Source organism: Hemitrygon akajei, chromosome 5, assembly GCF_048418815.1.
Source record: "Hemitrygon akajei chromosome 5, sHemAka1.3, whole genome shotgun sequence".
Lineage (NCBI taxonomy): Eukaryota > Metazoa > Chordata > Chondrichthyes > Myliobatiformes > Dasyatidae > Hemitrygon > Hemitrygon akajei.
Window position 1 is genome coordinate 61,721,505 of NC_133128.1, and position 24,372 is coordinate 61,745,876.

General features: G+C 37.7%; 1 protein-coding gene across 4 annotated transcripts in view; it reads left to right on the forward strand.

Moving 5' to 3' along the window:
- The window catches only part of LOC140727826 (pyruvate dehydrogenase (acetyl-transferring) kinase isozyme 3, mitochondrial), a 76,122-nt gene that overhangs the window by 42,176 nt on the left and 9,574 nt on the right, over window positions 1-24,372 (forward strand). For 2 of the 4 annotated variants that reach the window (XM_073045618.1, XM_073045621.1), the window contains exons 3-10: window positions 3,196-3,267; window positions 3,546-3,730; window positions 6,889-6,978; window positions 9,533-9,610; window positions 11,919-11,995; window positions 13,781-13,882; window positions 21,712-21,822; window positions 22,947-23,060. In XM_073045618.1, the coding sequence (XP_072901719.1) occupies window positions 3,196-3,267; window positions 3,546-3,730; window positions 6,889-6,978; window positions 9,533-9,610; window positions 11,919-11,995; window positions 13,781-13,882; window positions 21,712-21,822; window positions 22,947-23,060 (829 nt within the window). The remainder of the gene's footprint in view (window positions 1-3,195; window positions 3,268-3,545; window positions 3,731-6,888; window positions 6,979-9,532; window positions 9,611-11,918; window positions 11,996-13,780; window positions 13,883-21,711; window positions 21,823-22,946; window positions 23,061-24,372) is intronic. The other 2 variants (XM_073045619.1, XM_073045620.1) reach the window with 2 other exon arrangements.

The window sequence follows — 24,372 nt, forward strand, 5'->3', positions numbered from 1 at the left end:
AGCATATGAAAGATTGACAAAGTTTTCACGAAAGAGATCTTTAAACTTCCTTGTGACTGTAATTCCAAGATAAGTAAGTTGATTATGGACTACTTTAAAAGGGAGATCACGAAATATTAGTTCTTGTGCTTCTTTATTAATTGGGAAAAGTTCACTCTTATGTAAGTTGAGTTTATAGCCAGAGATCTGGCTAAACTGGTCAAGAAGTGAAAACATTAGAGGTATTGATGAAGACGGATTTGAGATAAAGAGTAATAAGTCATCAGCATAGAGAGAAACTTTATGCTCAACACCCCCTCTCCAAATCCCGGTCAATTCAGGACAATTTCGAAATGCTATCGCCAGAGGTTCTATAGCCAAATTAAAGAAAAAGGGACTTAAGGGGCATCCCTGACGGGTGCCACGTTTGAGATTAAATACTTGGGATTTCTGAAAATTAGTTAGAACAGAAGCAGTAGGACACAGGTACAGCAATTGGATCCAAGAGATGAAACTTTGGCCGAGGTCAAATTTTTCTAAGACTGCAAAAAGGTAGTTCCACTCTATACGGTCATGCTGTAATTTTTATATGGTTAGTCCATGACCTCACTTCTAGAGACTTTGTCATTGCTCAGGTAAATATAGGTGCAAAAAAATCCATTTAAGATCAACTCATCTCTTTCTACTCCATGTATTGATGGCCACTTTGATCTTCAAGTGAACCAATTTTGTCCCTTGAAAATCCTTTAGAACTTAACATTTCTGTAGAAGTCCTTGGAGTTCTCTTCTGCTAGAGCAACCTCTTGCCTTCTCTTAGTACTCCTGATTTCCTCCTTAAGTGTTCTCTTTCATTTCTATATTCCTGAAATACTTCATTTGTTCCTTCCTACTTATACCTGCTATGTACCTCCTCCTCCTCTTTAACCAGTATTTCAATATATCTCGAAAACTAAGGTTTCATAAATCTGTTATCCTTGCCTTTTATTCTGACAGGAACATGTAAACTCTGTACTCTCAGAATTCACTTTTGAAGGCCTCCCGTTTACCAAATAACTCCTTAGCCTGAAAACAACCTGTCCCAATCCACACTTACCAGATCCTTTCTGATACCATCAAAATTTGCCTTTCTCCAATTTAGAATTTCAACGTGAGGACTGATGTACGCTCCTCCATAATTATATTGAAACTAATGGCATTATGCTCACTAGCTACAAGACATTCCCCTACACAAACTTCTGTCACTTGCCCTGTGTCATCCCCTAATAAGAGATCTAGTATTGCTCTTGCTGCAGTTACAACTAAGGAAACTTTCCTGAACACATTTGGCAAACTCTATCCTATCCAACCTTATTAAAGTATGGGAGTCCCAATCAAAATGTGGAAACTTAAAATCACCTCCTTGTATTGTTTTGCAACAGTCTGCAAACTCTCCACAAATTACCTCCCCTAAATTAGAGTGGTAGAGGCCTAGATCATGTTGCTAGGAGTAGGGTTGTGGAGTGGAGGTGGGTGGTGGAATGATAGTGATATTTAAGAGGCGTGCACCAGATAGGCACATACACATGCAAGAGTGGATGGATATTAAGCATGTGCAGGCAGTTGGGATTAATTTAACTTGCTATCATCATTGTCTTGTTCCTGTGCAATATTGATCTGTGTTCTAACATGTCTCACCGAGAATTCCTTTTGTTCATAGCATTTTATTTCAGAATCAGTATCATGTGGCTTGAAATTTATTCTTTAGTGGCAGCAGTACAGTGAAAGGCAAAAATTACTCTGTTACAATAAAAAAATTAAAATAAATGAAGAGTTCAAAAGGGGAATAGAGAGGTGGTGTTCATGAGTTCTTGGCAGAGGGGAACAAGGTGTTTCTAAAACACTGAGTATGTTCTTCAGGCTGCTGTACCACCACCTGGCTGGCAGTAATGAGAAGAGGACATGTCCCGGATGGTGAAGGTCCTTAATGATGGATGCCTCCCCCTTGAGGCAGTGCCTTTTGAAGATGTCCTCAGTGGTGGGGAGGTTTGGATCTGAGAAGGAGCTGGTTGAGTCTACAATCCTCTACAGCCTCTTTTGATCTTGTGTGTTGGAGCCTTCACTCCAAGCAGTAATGTATCCAGTCATAATGTTTGATGACCTTGGCCCTGTACTCACTGGAATTTCGAAGGATGAGTTGGAGACCTCATTGAAACCTTGCGAATGTTGAAAGGCCTTGACGGAGTAGGTGTGGAAAGGATGTTTCCCATGGTGGGCGAGTCTAGGGAACAAGAGAGCATAGCCTGAGGATAGAGGACATCCATTTAAAACAGAGATGTGGAGAAATTTAGCTAGAGGGTGGTGAATTTCTGGAATTTGTTACCACAGGCAACTGTGGAGGCCAGGTCATTAGGTGTATTTAAGGCAGAGATTGATAGGTTCTCAATTAGCCGTGGCATAAAGGTTATGGGAAAAGGCTGAGGAGGGGAAAAAAGGATCATCCATGAGTGAATGGCGGAGCAGACTCAATGGGCCGAATGGCCTAATTCTGCTTCTATGTCTTATGATCATTTGATGCTCTCTTCCTTCTATTTCTCATGTTTATATTTTGAGCCCTGTTCTCTCATCTTTCCGTTCCCTGCTATACAATTTTTCATGTACCTCACCTCTCTACCCACTTTTGTCTCCCTACTGATAGGAACTTCACCCCTTAACCTCCATTTTTGTTCACATATCCAGTCCATTCAGTGGTTTGGTCAGAATTTTATATGGGTTGTCACTGAAACCTTTTTCACATAGGATATCAGATGTGTTACTGGGCCATTAGTTGTGATTACCTGCTCCGCTCATGTTACTGGCATGTATTTTGGCCCTTGTCATCAAGTCACAGCAAGGCCACTTTTGCCTTGTCCCATCTCTCTTTACTTTGGAAGCATTGTGCCTCACACTGTTTGCTTATTTTATTTAGTACGCCATTTTGAGTTTCTGCACTAAGTATTCTTCCCCTTTTCTCACTTGCCCTGACAGAAAACTTCTTTTGTCCCAAAGTAATTTGCAGACAAAAAATGTTGAAGATTGTAAAATGGTTATTTATTTTTGAGGTTAGTTAAATCTACTCAGTTTATTAATTTGTTAGATAATTAATTTATCCAGAAAGTATGATTTCTGAATGATTTTTGTTTTGGTTAAGTTTTAAAAAAACAGTAAGTTCTTCGGTTAACTAATTTTTTCACCTTGCAGGTACATGCAAAGCTTTTTAGAACTACTTGAGTTTCAGAGCAAAGGAACTGAAGATCCACAAGTGTTAGATGAGTAAGTATTATTTGTTTCATAAGTAGACTTTTCAGACATGGGTGTGCTCATTTCTGCAGTTTAAAATATATTTCGATTTGATTGATGATTGGTGTGTGACTGAAAGACAATAGTTGGAAAATGACCAGCAAATACTCCATGAAAGTATTTCTTTGTGGTATTTTAATTTGCAATTTCATACATTAGTATACTTCAGTCCGGTGTCCTTTTCAAATGTTTTTCATTTTTGATTTAATCATGTTTTAGCTCTTGTATGACAAATGTGGTTTGTACCTTAGTTTTCTAGAATCGCTGATTAAAATCCGAAATCGACATAATGATGTTGTACCAACCATGGCTCAGGGGGTTATTGAATATAAGGAGAAGTTTGGCTTTGACCCATTTATAAGTAGTAATGTTCAATACTTTCTGGATCGTTTCTACACCAGCCGTATCTCATTTAGGATGCTTATCAACCAGCACAGTAAGTACTTTGTATTAAAGGTGAGAGCAAATTGAACTATACATTGAATTTTTTTTTTTCAAGCGCTTTCTTGTGAAGATATAGTGGGACAATTGGTTCTTTTGGGGGGGGGATTGTATTTTGTAAATTGATGATCAATGATGTGATTGAAATTACTCTGTAGCGAAGTTTGTTTTCATCTTGGACTCATGCCTTTGTAACCACCCAGAAGCTAGTCATGATCAGCCAGATCAAAGTTGTCACCAGAATCTGTGGAACTGTTAAGGATGAATAAAAGATGTTATTGGATTTCAGCACATTTTGCACATCCAGCTGAACAGGACAAATTATTACTTCATCATTTAGGACCAGCAAACTGAAGCATATTGTGAAATGTTGAGATTTTAATTGTAATGAAGACCTAGCTGCCCAAATATGGAGAGCTTACAGGGAATGTGCTTAAATGTAAAACTCGGATAGAATTCTTTACCAGCAACCTAAATATTAATGGTATGTCGGGGCAATGCTAAGTATCAGAAGTACTCAGTGCCTTAAGACAGGAGATTCTGTGGACGTGAACAGGACATCGGAACGTTATGTTGCCTCCCAGGTGCCAGGGTCAGGGACATCTTGGATCGCAGCATTTTAGAGAGGGAGGGAGAGCAGCTAGATGCCTTGCTGCATATTGGTACCAATGACATGGGAAGGAAAAGAGAATTTAGAGAGTAGGCAGAAAGCTGATAAGCAAGACTTCTAGGAGACATCCAATTTCTGGATTGCTACCTATGCTACGTGCTAGTGAGGGTAGAACAGGATGATTTAGCAGATAAATGTGTGATTGAGAAGCTGGTGCAGGGGGAAAGGATTCAGGTTCTTGGATCATTGGTATGTTTCTGGGGGAGCTATGACCTGTACAAAAGGGTTGAGTTGCACCTGAACCCAAGGAGAGCTAATATTCTCGTGTGCAGGTTTATTAGAGCTGTTGAGGATTTAAACTAATTTGGCAGGGGAGTGGGAATGAGAATGAATGGACTCAGAATAGGATGGCTGGTTTAAAAAAAAGCAAAGATAGTGTGCAGTCAGACTGTCAGTAAGGACAAATGAAATACAATGTTGAAAATGGTCATGCACTTTAGTAGTAGAAATAAATGTGTAGACTATTTTCTAAATGGGGAAAAGAAATCCAAAAATCTGAGATACAAAGGAACTCGAGGTTCTTTGTGCAAAACAGCCTAAAGGTTAACTTGCAGGTTGAGTTGGTGGTGAGGAAGGCAAATGCAATGTTAGCATTCATTTCAAGAGGTCTTGAATACAAGAGTAGGGATGTGATGCTGAGGCTTTATAAGGCACTGGTGAGGCCTCACCTTGAGTATTGCTAATAGTTTTGGGCTCCTGATCTATGAAAAGATGTGCTGGCGTTGGAGAGAGTCCAGAGGCAGTTCACAGAGATGATTCTGGGAATGAAAGGGTTATCATACAGGGAATATTTGATGGCCCTGGGTCTGTACTCACTGGAATTTGGAAGGGTGAGGGGGGATTCCTTTGAAACCTTCTGAACGTTGAAAGGCCTAGACAGAAATGTGGAAAGGATGCTTCCCATGGTGGGGGAGTCTAGGACAAGAAGGCCTTGGGATAGAGGGGCTTCGATTTAGAACAGAGATGCGAAGGAATGTATAAGACATTGGTGAGGCCGAATTTGGAGTATTGTGTGCAGTTTTGGTCACCTAATTACAGGAAGGATATTAATAAGATTAAAAGAGTGCAGAGAAGGTTTACAAGGATGTTGCCGGGACTTGAGAAACTGAGTTACAGAGAAAGGTTGAATAGGTTAGGATTTTATTCCCTGGAGCGTAGGAGAATGAGGGGTGATTTGATAGAGGTGTATAAAATTATGATGGGTATAGGTAGAGTGAATGCAAGCAGGTTTTTTCCACTGAGGCTAGGGGAGAAAAAAACCAGAGGACATGGGTTAAGGGTGAAGGGGGAAAAGTTTAAAGGGAACATTGAAGGGGGGGCTTCTTCACACACAGAGTGGTGGGAGTGTGGAATGAGCTGCTAGCTGAAGTGGTGAATGCAGGCTCACTTTTAACATTTAAGAAAAACTTGGATGGTACATGGATGAGAGGTGTATGGAGGGATATGGTCCAGGTGCAGGTCAGTGGGACAGGGCAGAAAAATGGTTCAGCACAGCCAAGAAGGGCCAAAAGGCCTGTTTCTGTGCTGTAATGTTCTATGGTTCTAAGTACCAGCACAAGTGCAGCATGCAAGCTCAATTTCAATGTTTTAAGAGAAGTTTGGAGAGCTACAGAGATGGTTGGGATATAGAGGATTATGGTTGATGGGAGCATGCAGTTTAAATGGCTTAGCATGGACTTATATAACCATATAACAATTACAGCATGGAAACAGGCCATCTCGGCTCTTCTAGTCCATGTTGAATGTTTACTCTCACCTAGTCCCACTGGCCTGCACTCAGCCCGTAACCCTCCATTCCTTTCCTGTCCATATACCTATTCAATTTTACTTTAAATGACAATACTGAGCCTGCCTGTACCACTTCTACTGGAAGCTCATTCCACACAGCTACCACTCTCTGAGTAAAGAAATTCCCTCTCGTGTTGCTCTTAAACTTTTTCCCCCTAACTCTCAATTCATGTCCTCTTGTTTGAATCTCCCCTACTCTCAATGGAAAAAAGCCTATCCACATCAACTCTATCTATTCCCCCTCATAATTTTAAACGCCTCTGTCAAGTTCCCCCCTCAACCTTCTATGCTCCAAAGAATAAAGACCTAACTTGTTCAACCTTTCCCTGTAACTTAGCAGCTGAAACCCAGGTAACATTCTAGTAAATCTTCTCTGTACTCTCTCTATTGATGGGTCAAAGGGCCTGTTTATGTGCTGCACTTTTCTATGACTCGAATAAAATGGACACATTTATATCTTAAAGCACATTCAAAAGTTCTAAATATCTAAATTCATGTGTATCTAAATATGAGATGAGAAATTTTGATAATTTCAAACTTGTTTTCATGCACTACTATTATTACATTTTAATAATTTATTTCATAAAATATATTGTAGAACGTCCAGCACAATTTATGTGATATGACTGATTATTATCAGTTTTATCTATAAAATGAGAGTATGCTCATTGTTTTCTTTGGTTTATTCTTGGCAGCTCTCCTTTTTGGTGGTAACACAAATCCGGCACATCCTAAGCATATTGGAAGTATTGATCCAAGCTGCAACGTTGCAGATGTTGTTAGAGGTATGAGATCTTAAAGTGAGGAAAATATCCCTTTCATTCTAGATTACAAAAAAAATTGTCAAATCCAGAAGAATCTAATAAAAATTTGAGAAGTATATTAGAAGTTGGCTCTAATGCCTATTGGAGTTGTTCTGTAATTGAATCACATGGCTGGTATGATTTTTTTTTTTGGCTTGTTCCTCTTTCAAGTCTGTTGCTCATTATCCTTGATTTCTTTATCTTTAAAATGTCTATCTTAGTCTTGAATATATTTAATAACTTGCCCTTCTACAGCTCTTTGGCATGGAGAATTCCAAAGGTTCAAGACCCACTGAAAAGTTATTAACATTTTGGTTTTGAATCACCAGCCCTTATTTTAAAACAATTTCCCTGAGTTCTGAATTCCCCCAGCAAGAGAAACATCCTGTCAGTATCTAATCTGTCAGACCCTCTCAAAATCCTGTATTTTTTAATATATTCGTTCAAGGGGTGCAAGCTTAACAGGCTGAGCCAGCATTTAATTGCCTCTCCATGGTTGGCTTTGCGCAGGTGGTGATGAGCTGCCATCCTGAGCAATTGCAGTTATGGAGGCGTGGGTATACCCAAAATCCTATTTGGGATATAGGATTTTGACCCAGCAATGGTGAAGGAATGATTACTTATTTCCAAACAGGAGGTGTGTGACTTTTCAGCTGGTGGTGTTTCCATGCTTTTGTTGCCTTTGGCCTTTGAGCTAGTTGAAGTTGGAAGGTGATGCCTGAAGATTCTTGGTGAGTTGCTGCAGTGCCTCCTTAGATGGTGAAGACAGCTGCTAATGTACACTGATGGTAAAGTGAGGGAATGGTTGTGGAAGGCGTGCCTATCAAGGGGGCTGCTATGTTCTCCATTGTGTTGAGCTTCTTCAGTAGTATGAAAGTTGCATTTAACTAGACAAGTAAAGAATGTTCCATCGCACTCCTGACACGAGCCTTGTAGATGGTGGACAGACTTTGGGGAATTAGGAGTCGAGTTACTTGCTGCAGAATTCCTATCCTCTAATCTGTTCTGTGTATGTGGCTACTCCAGTTCAGTTTCTAGTCAGTGGTAGCCCTCAAGGTATTGACAGTGGTGACCCTCAAGGTATTGACAGTGGTGAAATCAGGGGATTAGCTACACTTCTGTGTTAATTTTGTTTTTCTTATTGTAGTCCACCCAGATCCCTTGATATTGCAGGATTCGGTCAGGGGTAGTTTATCTTCTGTTAAGCTGTTTCTCTGTTTTGCTAACCAGAGAAAATAACTTGTCAATTACTATGTCATAATCCGTCAACCATATTTCTGCTCATCTTCTTAACCTTTCTATAATCTCTTTGCAAATTTGCAGCATTCTCCTTTCCCGTGATATTTACAAATTTGGCGTAAATACTTGGATCCTTCATGTTGGTTATTAATCTGGATATAAACTGTTAGAACTGTGACATTGATGTCTGTGGTACCTTTTAATTACAGTTTGTCAACCTGAAGATGTCCTATTTATCCCAAATCTGTTATATTTTAGTTAATTAATATACTATCTGTGATAATTTGATTTGTTATTGGGACTTGGCTGCATAAATAACAATTTAAAAACAAAATGTAGAGCCTACAAGTTGGAATGTATTGCCTTTCCCATTTCAATCACAATGATTAGTGCAGAAAATAATCTTCAATGTTTCATTTACTTAAGATATAAAAGTTTCCTCTTCCCAACACGTCCCTGCCTACCCACCTAATTACTTCAAAAATGTCAGGATGGCTTTCTCAGGATACTGCATGTATCCTCTGTTCTAGATCAATATTTGACATAACAGCCTTAAACAGATTAGTAGAATGTCTGATACCATTATATCTTAAGTGATCACTAAGAAATCCGCAGATGCTGGAAATTCAAGCAACACACACAAAATGCTGGTGGAACACAGCAGGCCAGGCAGCATCTATAAGGAGAAGCACTGCCGATGTTTCCGTCCTGACGAAGGGTCTTGGCCCGAAACGTCGACAGTGCTTCTCCTTATAGATGCTGCCTGGCCTGCTGTGTTTCACCAGCATTTTGTGGATATCTTAAGTGATGGTCAGATCTGGAAAAATTTCTACATCATAGGAGTTGATACAGATTTAAAATAAGAGAGTTTACTGGTTGTATCAGCCATGTGTTGAATATGGACTCTCAGCTGATATAAATAGTTTGATTTAGTAAAACTTTGAAATGAAAAGATATTTAAACCTAATATTTCCAACATGTAATGTTGAGGTAAATGTCACACAACTAAGTCTGCTCATCGCCACTGTTTATTCCTCATACTTAAACTGATGAGGAGGCACTTAAGGTCATCTACAATAGATAACCAAAGAAAGTATACCTGAGTGGTTGTTATGTATAGTATGTTTCTAGTTAATTATGAACTTGTTTGATCTTTTGCACTCAAGAACTGAGAACTTGTACGACTGTTGCATAACGAAGCTGCACATTTCTACCAGATTGAGCTGATATTTTTCACTTTTACTTGTATCATGTAAGCTGTATAGTTTAATCTTTGATTTTCATTTTCTTTGTGCAGATGCATACGAGACTGCAAAGATGCTTTGTGAACAATATTACACAGGGTCCCCAGATGTGGAGGTTAATGAATTTAATGGTAATTGGAATTTTCCAAGATTTTTGATTAGAATTAATTATTAAAAAATTGTAATAACCAGGCTTCACAATATTGATCACTTAATACATCACACAATGAGAAAAACAATGACTATCAAATATGCCATTGAAGCTATCTGCTAGACATCAATTTTTCCTGGGCTAAATTGAGCTGGATTCAGTGCACCGCTCATAGTTCCCATTTGCTTGCACTCACCTGACCTTGATGCTGAAGGCATTTCATTGAAACCCTTGCCAAGAGGCTCCTGAAAATTTTCACCTAATGTTGTCTCTGATGCTAAGAAATAATTAAAATATAAAATTAGGGGAAAAGTACATGGAGTTCTTTGACAGAGTTTAATGACCAATGCTTCATCTGTCATTCTGGTCTTCCAGACTGGGATTTAGTTAACTGGGAGTGGTTGAATGCTGATGAATTGGAAGACAACAGCCAGCCTGCTTCAATGCAGTAACATATTGTTAATGTCACCATATTTAGCAGAATAATGCTGATCCATTAAGAACAGTATAGGCTAGCAGAGTGACCTTTCAAAATGCTAGTTCACAAAAATAGTATTGCCTACATTGATAACATCTCTCAAAAATAACACGAAGAACTTGTATTTATTTATCAACATGAACATAGTAAAATGCTGAACAATGCTTCAAAGGCAAATTATCAAACAAAATTTATTGCTGAGTGATGTATGGTGATATCAGGGGATGTCCTTTATGCCAGAATTGGAGGGAGACTGATATCTGTAGTTGGAGGGAATTATAAAGGGGGAATGGGGAAAGTATGATAATGAAAAGCAATGATGCAAATTTTAAAATCATGTTGCTCAAGTGGGAGTCAGTGATGATGGATGTTGTGATGGAAATGAGACAGAGGCACGACTCTCTGGATACAATAAATCAGGATATAGTTAGTCATCATTTCTGAAGTGGATGTCTCTATCTTGATGGTGCAGCTATATGATAGAAAAAACTTCTAAACATCAAATATAATACCAAAGTTGCAAATAATTTAATTGAGCCTAAGACTGGAGCTGGAAAGGGAGATAAAACAATAGTTAGAGAATCTAATTGATGCTTTAAATTAGGGGAAATGCCTTCAGTTTACTTGGAAAAAATTTATACTCATTCCGTTCAGGACTTTGCACAAGCAGTATGACAATTTAGTGATAGTCTTGTGGTGAAGAGAACTGATGGTGCTAGGTAATTTCAATATATATGTGGAAAATGACTTTCTGAACAATGTCATTATGGGCAGCATGTCGATTAGAAATGTAAACCAATTATTCTAATTTTGAACCTATTCTATCAGATATCTGACTACAATGCACCAAACATATACTTAAATTACAGCTGTATTGACTGCTTGATATCTAAGTCAATCTTTATTTTTTTCACATAGTGTTTCTTTGATACTTCTCCACTGGCTATTAAGATGACATTCAAAATTGCACCCCAGGCTTTCCTATAAAATTGACTTTAATGACTTGATGAGCTATTCTTCCACAATCAAGTAATATTTCAAGATTTTTCTTATTAAAGATGATCAGTGTAAGCAATAATTCTGTTTTTCCCTCCATATTTGTTGCTTCACTGCTGAATATTTCTAGCAATGGCAAAGTATTTTATCAAAGGTTCATTTATTATCAAAACATGTGTCTGTATGCAACTCTGAAATTTGTATTTCTCCAGGTAGCCATGAAACAAAAAAAGAACATGAGAGTCATTCAGAGAGAAACGTCTCCTCCCTCCTTATACAAAAAAAGAACACCGTCTTGATCATCAAACCCCCAAACCCCCCCCCCCCCCGCACAAAACAGAACAGGAACGGGCAATTAAAAAAAAACACAATATAAGAACCATAAGCTGAAAAGGTCCACGGTCCATAAACACGATAGTCCAATCCATTGCGCAGAATCACGATACCATCCTCTGATATCACTGACATTCATCAAAAGAGAAGAGAGGGACACCACACAAGGCAGAGAGGCCTACCCGCCTGCCACAGCGAGCCACACAGTGATAGGCTGCTCACTGACTCCTTCTCTGGCAGTGATCAAAAGGCAGGCAGTTGGTGCTGAAATTCTCAATCACTTCTATGTCTCAGTCTTCCTTGATGCTTTAATCGTGTTTTGTTTATTAGCTCATCAGGTAACAGAAATTGTTCCAGTTCAATTAGCATTTCACATTTATAAATTTGTTTTTAAGTAGAATTGTAATATTTATTTATGGATGTTAATAATTATGCAAAGGAATATACATAATTAATGAATGAATTTATCAATATGTTTTAGCTAAAACACCTGAAAAGCCTATCCAAGTGGTGTATGTACCCTCGCATCTCTTCCACATGCTGTTTGAATTGTTTAAAGTAAGTTAACAGATTCAATTTCATGATTGCTGAAGAAAGTAGCAATATATAATTTCGTATTTGCATTTGTTGAAGCCTGAGGAACTTCCATTTTTAGGCTGTTATCTACCTTCCTAGATTAATGCTTTTGTCAAGAATTTTAAGATCTAATTTTTAAATTTAGAATTTATAAATAGGCAGATGATATCTTAAAATTCCAAGTTTAGCTTTGTTTACATGGTTATAGTTAATCTTTTGCAGCATGTATGGGGACAGGAAAAGAGCAATTAGTATTTTAACCTTATTCTGCTGTTCATACACTTTGTGGCTGATCTGCATCTGTACTCATTCACTGTAGCTCCATATCCTTAAATCTACTTAATTATAATGAATAATTTAACTAACATCTGCTTTCATGGATGGGAACTCTTTTCTGCTACCTCAGATTTTATTGTGAAGCTGTACCTCCTGATTGGCTGGCCTAAGTTTAAAGTTTTGTTTTTTTAAGCTTGAGCGTTTAACCAGAGGAAAGTTTTCACTCTATCTAGCCTATCAATTGCTTTCGGAATAAAACAAAACAACAAATCTATTCTCTTAAAGGAGACCAATATCTCCTTTTGATGCAATACCAATTCATCCTATGAGGCCTTATTAAAATATTAAAAATGTGTTCATTTCATTATCCACTTTGATGATACTTTATTGCCAGTTCTATCTTACAGGAATGTCTAAATCTCTTTAGACCTTTTCAGTTTCTGTGTAGTCACACAAAAAATGTGTGGAATCCATTTTGTGCAACTAAAATGAATTATCTCACTTTACCTGTGTTGATGAGAATTCCCAACAATATTGTTCACTCAGGTAATTGATCAAGGTCTGGATAGTTTCTTTTCTATATACTCTACTTATTGAGGCAGCAGTATTTTTAACATTGGGGAACTTTGGTATGTAGCTTTCTGTGATAATAAATATAGTTAATAGATGAAATTACAGCAATGATATTTTGGTGATCTCACTACTCATGTCCTTGCAGTAGAAGCACATAGTTCCCTTGACTGCTTTTGTGAAGAGGATTAAATGTACCAATTATTCCACAAGACAATTCAGAAAAAATAAGTTCCCAACATAAAATCAAATTTCATGCATTTCCTCACTAGAATTATCATTTTTCTGTTCGTTGGCCTGTATGATTTCATTGATGCTAATATTTTATTTGCTTTTATTTCTGTTTACTTTGGCTGTCAGATCTGTTAAACTACTTTAGCTGCTTTCAAAGCCAGAACAACTCATTCAGTGTATCTATTCAAAGTTGATTACATTCTAAGTTAATAAATAATTTTGGTTGTTTACAAACTTGTTGGTTGCAAACTTTTAGGATCTTCTATTAGTTACTTCCTTTGTTTCATTGACAACATCCACTCAAGTAAATGGATCCCAATCATCTTGTATCTGGAGGAGGCAAGTTGTCTGATAGTAACTTTAAACTACTTTAACCATTATTTAATATTATTTTGTTTTAAATGGGCTATTTCTGAGAAATAGCCACAACTAGTACTTAACTACTTTTTAATCTTGCAACCATTTCTTTTTAAAGTACATGTGTGAATACACTTTACCTTAAAGCAAATATTTTAAAAGTAACAGCTATTCTCAAAAAACATTTCTCTGGAAAATTAAAGCAAGTCCTGAAACACAGCTTCTCATGACTCACCCATCATTAGGTGTAACTTCCCGCTGCAAGCATTGGCTCATTTGGTTTACCTTAACTCAAATTGTTTGGATATGTGGAATTTTTGTTTATAACAGAACTCTATGAGAGCTACTGTTGAACTTCATGAAGGGAAAATGGAAGGTTATCCCCCTATAAAAACTCTGGTTACATTGGGAAAGGAGGATTTATCTATTAAGGTAAGTATAGCAATTTTGTTATGTTTCAACATGTAATTATAGTCAAAGAAAGAGTAAACCAAAATAAATTATGTTGATAAATTGTTAGAAAATACTGTAAAGTTGTTAACTGACCACTGTTCCGAGCAACATAAAAATGGCTTGATTGAATTTAAATAAAAGAAACTAATTTCTTTTGCCCAGGTGTTGTTACTGTAATTGTGGTGAATTTAGGAAACTTCATGATTCTGAGTCTTGAACATTCAAAATTTCAAGTTCCTGCAAATATGACCTAAGGTTTTGAATTCTCTGGGATTAGGATTGCTTGTGGAGTCCTGCAGGAGATGGGAACTAATGGCAGTGCAGTATACTCAAACTCATTCAATTGCATAGACAAAAATGAATGCTGGAGCAGTTTGCTTCTTTTTGAAAGAAAGGAAATAAAGAAATTTGAGGGACAAAGTAAGTGTTAGGTTATTTTTGATTTTTTTAGCTTAATAGTATTGTGATTAATTACTATTAAATAATATGAAAGAAATCCTTCAAAGTTGCCACGCAAGAAGGTGTATAATGTACCAGTTCTCATTAGTCAGAGGATTGTATTCAAGAAATGCAAGCTAATGTTGCAGCTCTATAAAACTCTGGTTAAACCGTACTTTGAGTATTGTGTACAATTCTGGTCATTTTATTATAGGAGGGATTTGGAAGCTTTAGAGAGGGTATAGAGGAGATTTGACACAATGCTATATTAGAGCGCATGTTTTGTGAGGAAAGGTTGATCAAGCTCGGGCTTTTCTCTTTGGAGTGTTGAGAGGATGAGAGGTAACTTGATAGAGGTGTATGAGAGGCATAGATAGAATGGACAGCCAGCACCTTTTCCCCAGGGTGGCAATGGCCAATACTAGTGAACATCCATTTAAGGTGAGTAAAGTAAAGTTTAGGGGAGATGTCTGAGCTGTTTTTTTTTAAACAGAGAGTATGATAGGTGCTTGGAACGCACTGCCAAGGGTGATGGAAGGTGCTGATATAATAGGGATGTTTCAGGGACTACATCGATAGAAGGAAAATGAAAGGTTATAGGCCTTGTGGGAAGGAAGGGATAGACTGATAGTGGAGTAGGTTTATATAGGTCAGCACAACAGTATGGGCCAATGTTCTATGCTCCAAACTAAATGACTACTGAAATACTTATTTTATATATTTTTAGTTGCTTTATTTTTAGTAGGATTTGAATAATAAGCCTGTGATTGTAGCATAACCACTTATCAAAAGACTTTCAGCTGTTTCATGGGCACTACTTTTTGTAGCATTGCATTGAGTGAGACCCTGTATCAACTAAGTTATCACAAAATTTGAAAGTCTTGTTGGTGTCGTAGAGGGCTTGTGGCAGCAAAATCTGACTTACAGTATTATATATTTAATCTTGATGTCCCTCTCAGAACTAAAACTGAGTTTTAATATTAGATCTGTGGAAAGAGGAAAGAGTGAATATTTCAAGTTGTGGACACTTTGTTAGGCCTGGGTAAGAGAAGTGCTGCCTGACCTGCTGAGTATTCAAATCACAAACAAGAGAAAGTCTGCAGATGCTGGAAATCTCAGCAACACACACAAAATGCTGGAGGAGCTCAGCAGACCAGGCAGCATCTGTGGAAAAAAAAGTAGAGTTGACATTTCAGGCTGAAACCCTGCTGCGTATTGCCAGCATTTTCTATTTTCATTTCAGATTTCCAGCATCTGCAGTTTGATTTTTAATTTTTAGATTTTTTTTAAATTAGTTTTTTTATACATTTTCTACATAGCTACAGATTTAAAAAAGCCCCGGATTAAAATGAAGAACATTGATACAGTGCAAAAATAAACATACAATAATAATATGATACAAAGAAAGATAATTGAGAAAGCACCCAAATTGAAGACATGTAAAATTAGTATCCTCCCCAGGCCCCGCAACTACAAAAAACTCCAGACCAACCACAACACAATATAGAGAATATAAATCAGGACAATCAAACCCCCAAAACTGTAAATACACTTAGCAACAGAAGATATTAATGCCTACTACAAAAAAAAAGGAGCTGAAAGCAAGGGACCGAAAAAAAACCTTAGTTAAGAGGAAGGTTATGAAAGTACTCAATAAAAGGTCCCCAGACCTTATGGAACTTTAAATCCGAATTAAGGACTGAATAATGAATTTTTTCAAGGTCTGAACAGGCCATAATATCGTTAAGCCATTGAGCATGTGTGGGCGGGGCAACATCTCTCCATCTAAGGAGGATTAAACATCTAGCTAGGAGAGAGGCAAAAGATAATATTCGACACTTAGTCGAACTCAGACGTAAATCTGTCTCACCCCAGAAACCGAACAAAGCAATTAAAGGGTTAGGTTCTAAGTGGTAATTCAGAATATACGATAAAGTTATGAAAACATCTTTCCAAAATTTCTCCAAGCTAGGACAAAACCAGTACATATGAATGAGAGAGGCCTCGCCCCTTTTGCATTTATCACAAAGCGGACTGATGTTAGGGTAAAATCGAGATAATTTAGATTTAGACATATGGGCTCTATGAACAATCTTAAACTGTAAAAGGCAGTGGCAAGCACAAAGAGAGGTTGAATTAACCGATTTGAGAATCGAGTCCCAAGTCTCATCGGATAAGGAGGTATTTAAATCATGCTCCCATGCCATTTTAATTTTATCCACAGGGGCACGTCGTAAGGCTGCTAATTTATCACGAATAAATGATATTAAACCTTTACCTAGTGGATTAATAGAAAGAAATAAGTCCATAACATTTTTCTCAGGCATTTCAGGGAAGTTAGGGATTAAAAGAGTAATAAAGTGTCTAATTTGGAGATATCTAAAAAAATGAGCATTAGGCAGATTGAACTTAGCAGAGAGCTGTTGAAAAGAGGCGAAGCGATTATCAATAAAAAGATCTTCAAAATGTCTAATGCCCTTCCTATACCAATCATGGACGGCTGAGTCATACGTAGTAGGTAAAAAAAGGTGATTATGTAAGATAGGGCTAGAAAAGGAAAAACCATGGAAACCATAAAATTTCCTAAACTGAGCCCATATACACAAAGTGTGTCTGACAAGAGGATTAACTATTAATCTGGACAAACTACTAGGGAGTACAGAGCCGAGAAGTGCAGAGATAGATAATTCTTTAGTGGAGCTCAATTCCATTGCCACCCAATTAGGGCACTCGGGTTGGCCATGGAAAAAAGACCAAAAGGTAGCACAACGTATATTGGCTGCCCAGTAATATAAGCAAAAGTTAGGTAAAGCCATGCCATCCTCTTTTAGATTTTTGGAGGTAGATTTTATTAATTCTAGAGCGCTTATTCTTCCACAGATATGACAAAATAATAGAGTCTAAGGAATCAAAAAAAGATTTAGGAATAAAAATTGGGATTGATTGAAATAAATATAAAAGTTTAGGGAGAACATACATTTTAACAACATTAATACAACCTACCAAAGACATAGATAGAGGTGACCATTGTAACAGACTCTGTTTAATAGTATATGAAAGATTGGCAAAATTTTCACGAAAGAGATCTTTAAACTTCCTTGTGACTATAATCCCAAGATAAGTAAGTTGATTGTGGACTACTTTAAAAGGGAGATCACGAAATGTTAATTCTTGTGCTTCTTTATTAATTGGGAAAAGTTCGCTCTTATGTAAATTAAGTTTATATCCAGAGAACTGGCTAAACTGGTCAAGAAGTGAAAACATTGGAGGTAAGGATGTAGACGGATTTGAAAGAAAAAGTAATAAGTCATCAGCATAAAGAGAAACTTTATGCTCAACACCCCCTCTCCAAATCCCGGTCAGTTCAGGACAATTTCGAAAAGCTATCGCCAAAGGGTCTATAGCCAAATCAAAGAGAAAGGGACTTAAAGGGCATCCCTGACGGGTGCCACATTTGAGGTTAAATAACTGGGATTTCTGAGAATTAGTTAAAACAGAAGCAGTAGGACACAGGTACAGCAATTTGATCCAAGAGATAAAACTTTGACCGAAGTCAAATTTTTCTAAAACTGCAAAAAGGTAGTTCCACTCTATACGATCAAATGCTTTCTCCGCATCAAGGGAAATAACACATTCAGGAATCCCAGTTGGAGGTGAATATAAAATGTTAAATAAACGCCGAATGTTAAAAAAAGGAAGATGGTTTTTAATAAAACCAGTTTGATCATCAGAAATAATAGAGGGAATAACAGTTTCTAATCTATAAGCCAAAACTTTGGCCAAGATTTTAACATCAACATTAAGCAATGAAATCGGCCTATACGAGGAACACTCTGTTGGGTCTTTACCCTTTTTTAATAAAAGAATAATAGAAGCCTCATTAAAAGAGGGTGGCAATTTACCGTAGTTAAACGAGTCAGATAATACTGAAAGTAACTGAGGGGAGAGAAGTGAAGAGAATGATTTATAAAATTCTACGGGGAACCCATCAGGTCCAGGAGATTTCCCTGAGGACAATGCAGAAATTGCAGAAGATATTTCTTCTGATGATATAGGCGCATTAAGTTTGGCTTTAAAATCAGATGAAAGCGAAGGAATATTCAGATTATTTAAAAAATGATCGATAGAGATATTGTCATTCAAAGATTCAGAGGAATAAAGTCAAGAATAGAAATTTTTAAATGCGTCTTTGATTTCTAAGTGATCTGACGTAAGGTCTCCATTCTCCTTCCGGATTTTTGTAATATGTTGTTTGGCTTTGGAACGCCTCAGCTGATTGGCTAGAAATTTACCAGATTTGTCACCATGAATATAAAAACGACTCAAGACTTTCAAGAAGAATATAAAAACGACTTTCAAGAAGTTGGCGTTTGACAGGTTGAGTGGACAGAAGATTAAATTTAGTTTGAAGTTCTACACGTTTCTTGTATATTTCAGGATTTTTAATTTGAGCATACAGTTGATCCAATTCTTTAATCTGATTAATGAGGTCTAATCGATCTACACAGGATTTTCTATTAAGATTTGCTGTATAGGAGATTATTTGACCCCTCAGATATGCTTTCATGGCATCCCTGACAATCTGGGATGACACTTCAGGTGATGTATTGGTGTTAAAATAAAAGGTTATCTGATCCTTGATAAATTTTAGAAAATCATCATCCGATAGTAAAGTCGAATCAAACCACCAGTGTTTATTCCTCTGAGGAAGGCCAGGAAAATTTAAAGACAGAGTAATTGGGGCATGGTCAGAAATCAGTATACTCTGATAATCACAAGAATAGACAAATGGAATGAGTTGATTGTCGAGTAAGAAGTAGTCAATTCTAGTAAAGGTATGGTAAACATGTGAAAAAAAAGAATCTCTCTCAGTAGGATGAAGGAAACGCCATATATCAGAGATACCATAATTAGAGAGAAACGATTGAATAGCTGAGGCAGATTTAGTAGGTGGTCTAGTAACAGAGGACGATCGATCCAAACTAGGATCTAACCAACAATTGAAATCACCACCCAGTATAAGAGAGTATGAGTTTAAGTCTGGTAGTGAGGAGAAAAAACGTTCAAAAAAATTAACATCATCAAAATTGGGGGCATACAGGTTTGCTAGTACAATTTTAGTATTATATAGTTTACCAGAAACAATAACAAAACAGCCATTTGTATCAGATATCTTATTATGGAGTTCAAAAGGAATATTTGAGTTAATAAGGATGGAGACCCCCCCCCCCTAGCGTTGGCAGCAAAGGATGAATGAAAATGCTGACCCGCCCACTTTGATAAAAGCCAGGAGTTATCAGACCAACGAATATGAGTTTCTTGAAGGAAAGCAATGTCCGCTTTGAGCTGTTTAATATGTGAGAAGACCTTCCTTCTTTTAACAGGGTGATTCAATCCCTTTACATTCCAGCTCACAAATTTAAGTGTATTAACCATTATCAATTGTTTGTGCGTAGAAGGCAGCAGGCATATAAAAAGTCAAGCAGTACAGTAACAGTCTGGGAGCAAAAATGTAAACATAGATTCGTAGAATCAAAACAGAAACATGTCCTGAGTAACAGAGGAAAGCAAAGGAAACAGTGAGTGGTGTTGGAACTGGAGAATCCACCCCACCCTCCCAACCCAAAACTAGACGGCTACCAAAAATAGCAGCTAGCTCTACCAAAAAAATTAACCCAAGTAAGTTCTGTGTCATTAACAACAGTTCCGTATAAATACTATAGCAAATGGTAACTAGTTTATGCACTAGAAAATATAACAAATAGGAACAGCTTCAGCAGAAGTGTGAGACTTAATACAAAGAAAATCAAAAGAAAACCAAAACTAACTTACCCGTGAAAAATTATAGAAGATTAAAAGAAAATAAAAGGGGAGGGAGAAAAGAGGGAATTTATAGATTTGAAAAGAGTACTTATCAACCATTTACAGAAAAAAAAGCAAAACTTAAACTATGAATCAACCAACAGGGAGGCCTTCAATAAAAACTCCCAACCTCCAAAACAAGTTAAAGTTAATTGTAGATCTCTATAGATAAAGTTATACAAAAATACTATAGATTGCACAAGTACAATCTAAACGTCCGCAGGGAAACATTAAACTCGGATTATCTATTTAGAAAAAACGCACCAAGTCCAGGGAGATATTGTCTACAGCCCTTAGAGTCTCAATAGATAATGTCTGAATTATTCAAGTACAGTCTGAGTCAGGAAAAAAAATAGCTTTACTACGAGAGGTACTTATCCACCATTTTAGAAGGTCAGACCGGGTTCCTGAGGAGACAGGATAGCCAGAAGACTTCCAACAAATGCCTCAGCATCCTTCACTGATTTAAACCACTTATATTCTCCAGTAGTAAGCGTAATTCGCAGGTCGGCTGGATTGCAAAAGGAGGGTCTAAAACCACGATCAAAAAGCACTTTCATTACACCTTTAAACTCAGCGCGCATCTTCAGAACCTGGGGGGCAAAATCCTCCACAAAACGAATGACTGTATTTTGAAAAGCAAAAGTACCTCTGCGACGTGCCTCCATAATCAAACGGTTTTTCACCTGGTATTGATGAAAGCACAAAATTACCGGCCATGGGCGGGAACCCAGAGTTGCACGGGGAACATAGGTCCTGTGTGCCCTTTCAAGCTCAGGTGGAGTCGGAAGAAATTCTTTCCCAAAAATCTCACAGAGAAAATCGGAAAAAAATTTCATGGGAGAGCCCTGTTCGGTGGCCTCTGGCAAACCAAGAATTCGTAGATTGCAACGTCTGCTACGGTTTTCAAGATCCACCATTTTGGAAAAAAGCTTACAAATCTGCTGCTCTAGGCTGGAGCAGAGGGTTTCCAGATATTGGACATGGTGTTTTAAATCTTCAGAAGTTGAGTCGATGCAAGATAAATGTTTGGCATGTTCGTCCACTCTAGCGTTGATCCGATCCAATTTGACATCCAGCTGGTTGAAAGAAGTTCTAAATTCCTTTAAAATATCTTGTCGATGCTGTTCCAGAACAGCAAGAATGTCAACCGGCAAAGTCGCAGAAGTTTCTTTTTTCCCGTTTTAGTACTTTTGTTAGACATTATAAGATAGATGTGTTCGCAGGCAAGTAAGAGAAACCTAATAAAATACCTAACTAAGGTTTAAGAATGGAGACATATAGTGCAAAGGTAGGGAGAATGACGGAGCAAAAGTTCGAAACAGTTAAACAGTCGCCATCTTGCCGGAAGTCCCCAATTTTTAGATTTAATATTCATAGATAAAGTAAATATATTTCTTGTATATCGAAGGAATTTATTCATTTGATTTTTTTTGTGATAGCCATGTTGAGCAAGATAGCTAAGTTGTATTAGCTCTAATGCCAATCCTTTTCCTATTTTTTTGCAGATATCTGATAAAGGGGGTGGTGTTCCTCTGCGGAAGATTGAGCGTTTGTTTAATTATATGTATTCTACAGCACCCAGTCCCAGCTTGGAGCCATCACGGGCAGCTCCACTGGTAGGTGCTCTACCTGCAAGAGATTGTGGTGTTTTTTTTATCACTATACAAATGTTTTCACCAAGTTTGCTGTTCTTTGCCAGGTACATCAAAAGTTCATTGAAATGTGTTCATTTTATGTTTGTGACATTGATTCATTCAACCTAAATTCCAAGTATCTATCTTTCTCTAATAGTGAGTGGCAGTTCTGGGATCATATACTTCAACCATTTTAATACTACCCAGACCACTCCTTTAAAATCTGGAATATTGTGTAAATTGTTTTTTTTTCTGGTCATTATCCAAGAGCCCAATCCAGAATTTAAGCTAATTTGACTTACTGTTGGAACCAATAAACTTTGTTGATTTAATTGATTATTGGGCAATTTAATTGTCTCCTCTTTTTGTTTCTACAAACTGGAATCTTTTAGATCATTCACTGACAGAAACAACTACTGTTGGCAAGGCTAGCATTTTTACTCTGTTATTAACTTCACTTGAGTTGAGTGTCTGGGAGGCAGTTAAAAGTTTGAAATATTCTATGGGTCTGTAGTCTGCATTGTCTGGGTTTAGGTGTTCATTTTGGATCATCAATTAATTGATAGTTTTCCTCCTTTGGTTTATGATGATCCACTTTGAGTGAGCATAAGAAACTCCTATTTCCTGTTGGCTGACATTAACTTATAAAATTGTTCTCCCATGTGACCAACATGATGCTCATCTAAAATTTCCTCTTTTGAAGATTACGTCACAAAGAACCTAGTCTTCATCTTTCTCTTCCTCAAATTCTCCTGCCTGTTTTTGATCATCTTCTTAAAAGGACAGCTTCTGTCCTACTAGTGTAAGACTATTAAATGGTCTTATTAGTACGATAAGATGAGCACTTGACTTCACAATCTGTCTAACTATAGACATGCACCTTTTTATTTACCTGCACTACATTTTCTCTGTAACTGTAACACTTTATTCTGCATTCAGCCTGAACCCTAACCCTTTTACTTCCTCAGAGCATTGTTCTAATGAAACGATCGGTATAGATGGTATGCAAAACAAGTTTTTCATTGTGCCAATCATAATCCGATTCAACTCAGTCCAATTATGATGATACCATATATAGTAAAATGTGTTTTTTTGATTTTCTGCAGGCGGGTTTTGGATATGGCTTGCCAATCTCCCGTCTGTATGCTAGGTACTTTCAAGGAGATCTCAAACTGTATTCCATGGAAGGTCTGGGCACAGATGCAGTCATCTATCTAAAGGTACCTTTCAACAGTGAAGGAGAATTCAAGAGTGGAATAGTAAAATATGTATTTGGAATACTAGCTGCAGCTTCTAACAATCCAGATTAAGGAGTTGGAGCTGGAACTGGATGAATTCCAGTTAATTTGGGAGGCTGAAGGTGTGATTGATAGGACGTATAGAGAGCTGGTTACACCCAAGGTGTAGGACACAGGAAACTGGGTGACAGGAAGGGGAAAGGAGTTAAGGAGCCAGTGCAGAGTACCCCTGTAGTCATCCCCTTCAACAACAGGATGCTGTTGTGGGTGGGGGGTTGATCAAATAGAAGAAACTCACAGTGTCAAGTCTCTGGCACTGTGACTCATAAGGGAAGGGGGGAGAAGAGGAACAATGTGGTGATTGGGGATTCGTTAGTTAAGGGAACAGACAGGAGGTTCTGTGGGCAAGAATGAGATTCCCGGATGGTATGTTGCCTCCCGGCTGCCAGGGCCCAAGACATCTCGGATCGAATCCTCAGCATTCTTAAGTGGGAGGGTGAACAGCCACAGGTTGTAGTACATGTTAGTACAAATGGCATGGGTAGGATGAGTTACGAGGTTTTACATAGGGAGTTAAGTGTTAAGTTAAAGGACAGGACCTCAAGATTGTGATCTTGATCAAGGGTTGTGATCTCAAGATTGCTACCTGTGTCACGTGCTAGTGAGGCTAGAACTAGGAAGATTGTACAGTGTAGTGCTTGGCTACGGAGTTGGTGTAGGAGGGAGGGCATAAGATTTTTGGATCATTAGGCTCTCTTCTGGGGAAGGTGGGACCTGTACAGAAGGGGCAGTTTGTACCTGGACTGGAAGGGGACTAATATCCTAGTGGGAAAATGTGTTAATGATACATGGAGGGATTTAAGCTAGAATTACAGGGGAATCAGAGTGCCAGAACAGTTAGTGGAGAGGTTGTGGAGGCGGATGTTGGTAAGCCCTCAGACAAAGTCAGGAATCAAAAGATTGTGCGACTAGTGTCCTGATATTGTAGCCATAATAAGAATCAGTTACAGGAGGGCCAGGACTGGCAGCTCAATTTTCCGGGGTTTTGTTATTTTAAATGTGACGGAGCAAGAGGGATTAAAGGAGAAAGGGTGACATTACTAGTCATGGAAAATGTCAGACAGCCTGGGGCTATATTACAGACCACCCAACAGTCCTAGGGATTTAGGGGAACAAATTTGTAAAGAGATCACAGACTGCTGCAAGAAACACAAGGTTGTTATGGTACATGATTTTAACTTTCCACATATTAACTGGGAATCCCATACTATAAAAGGACTAGATGGGATAGAGT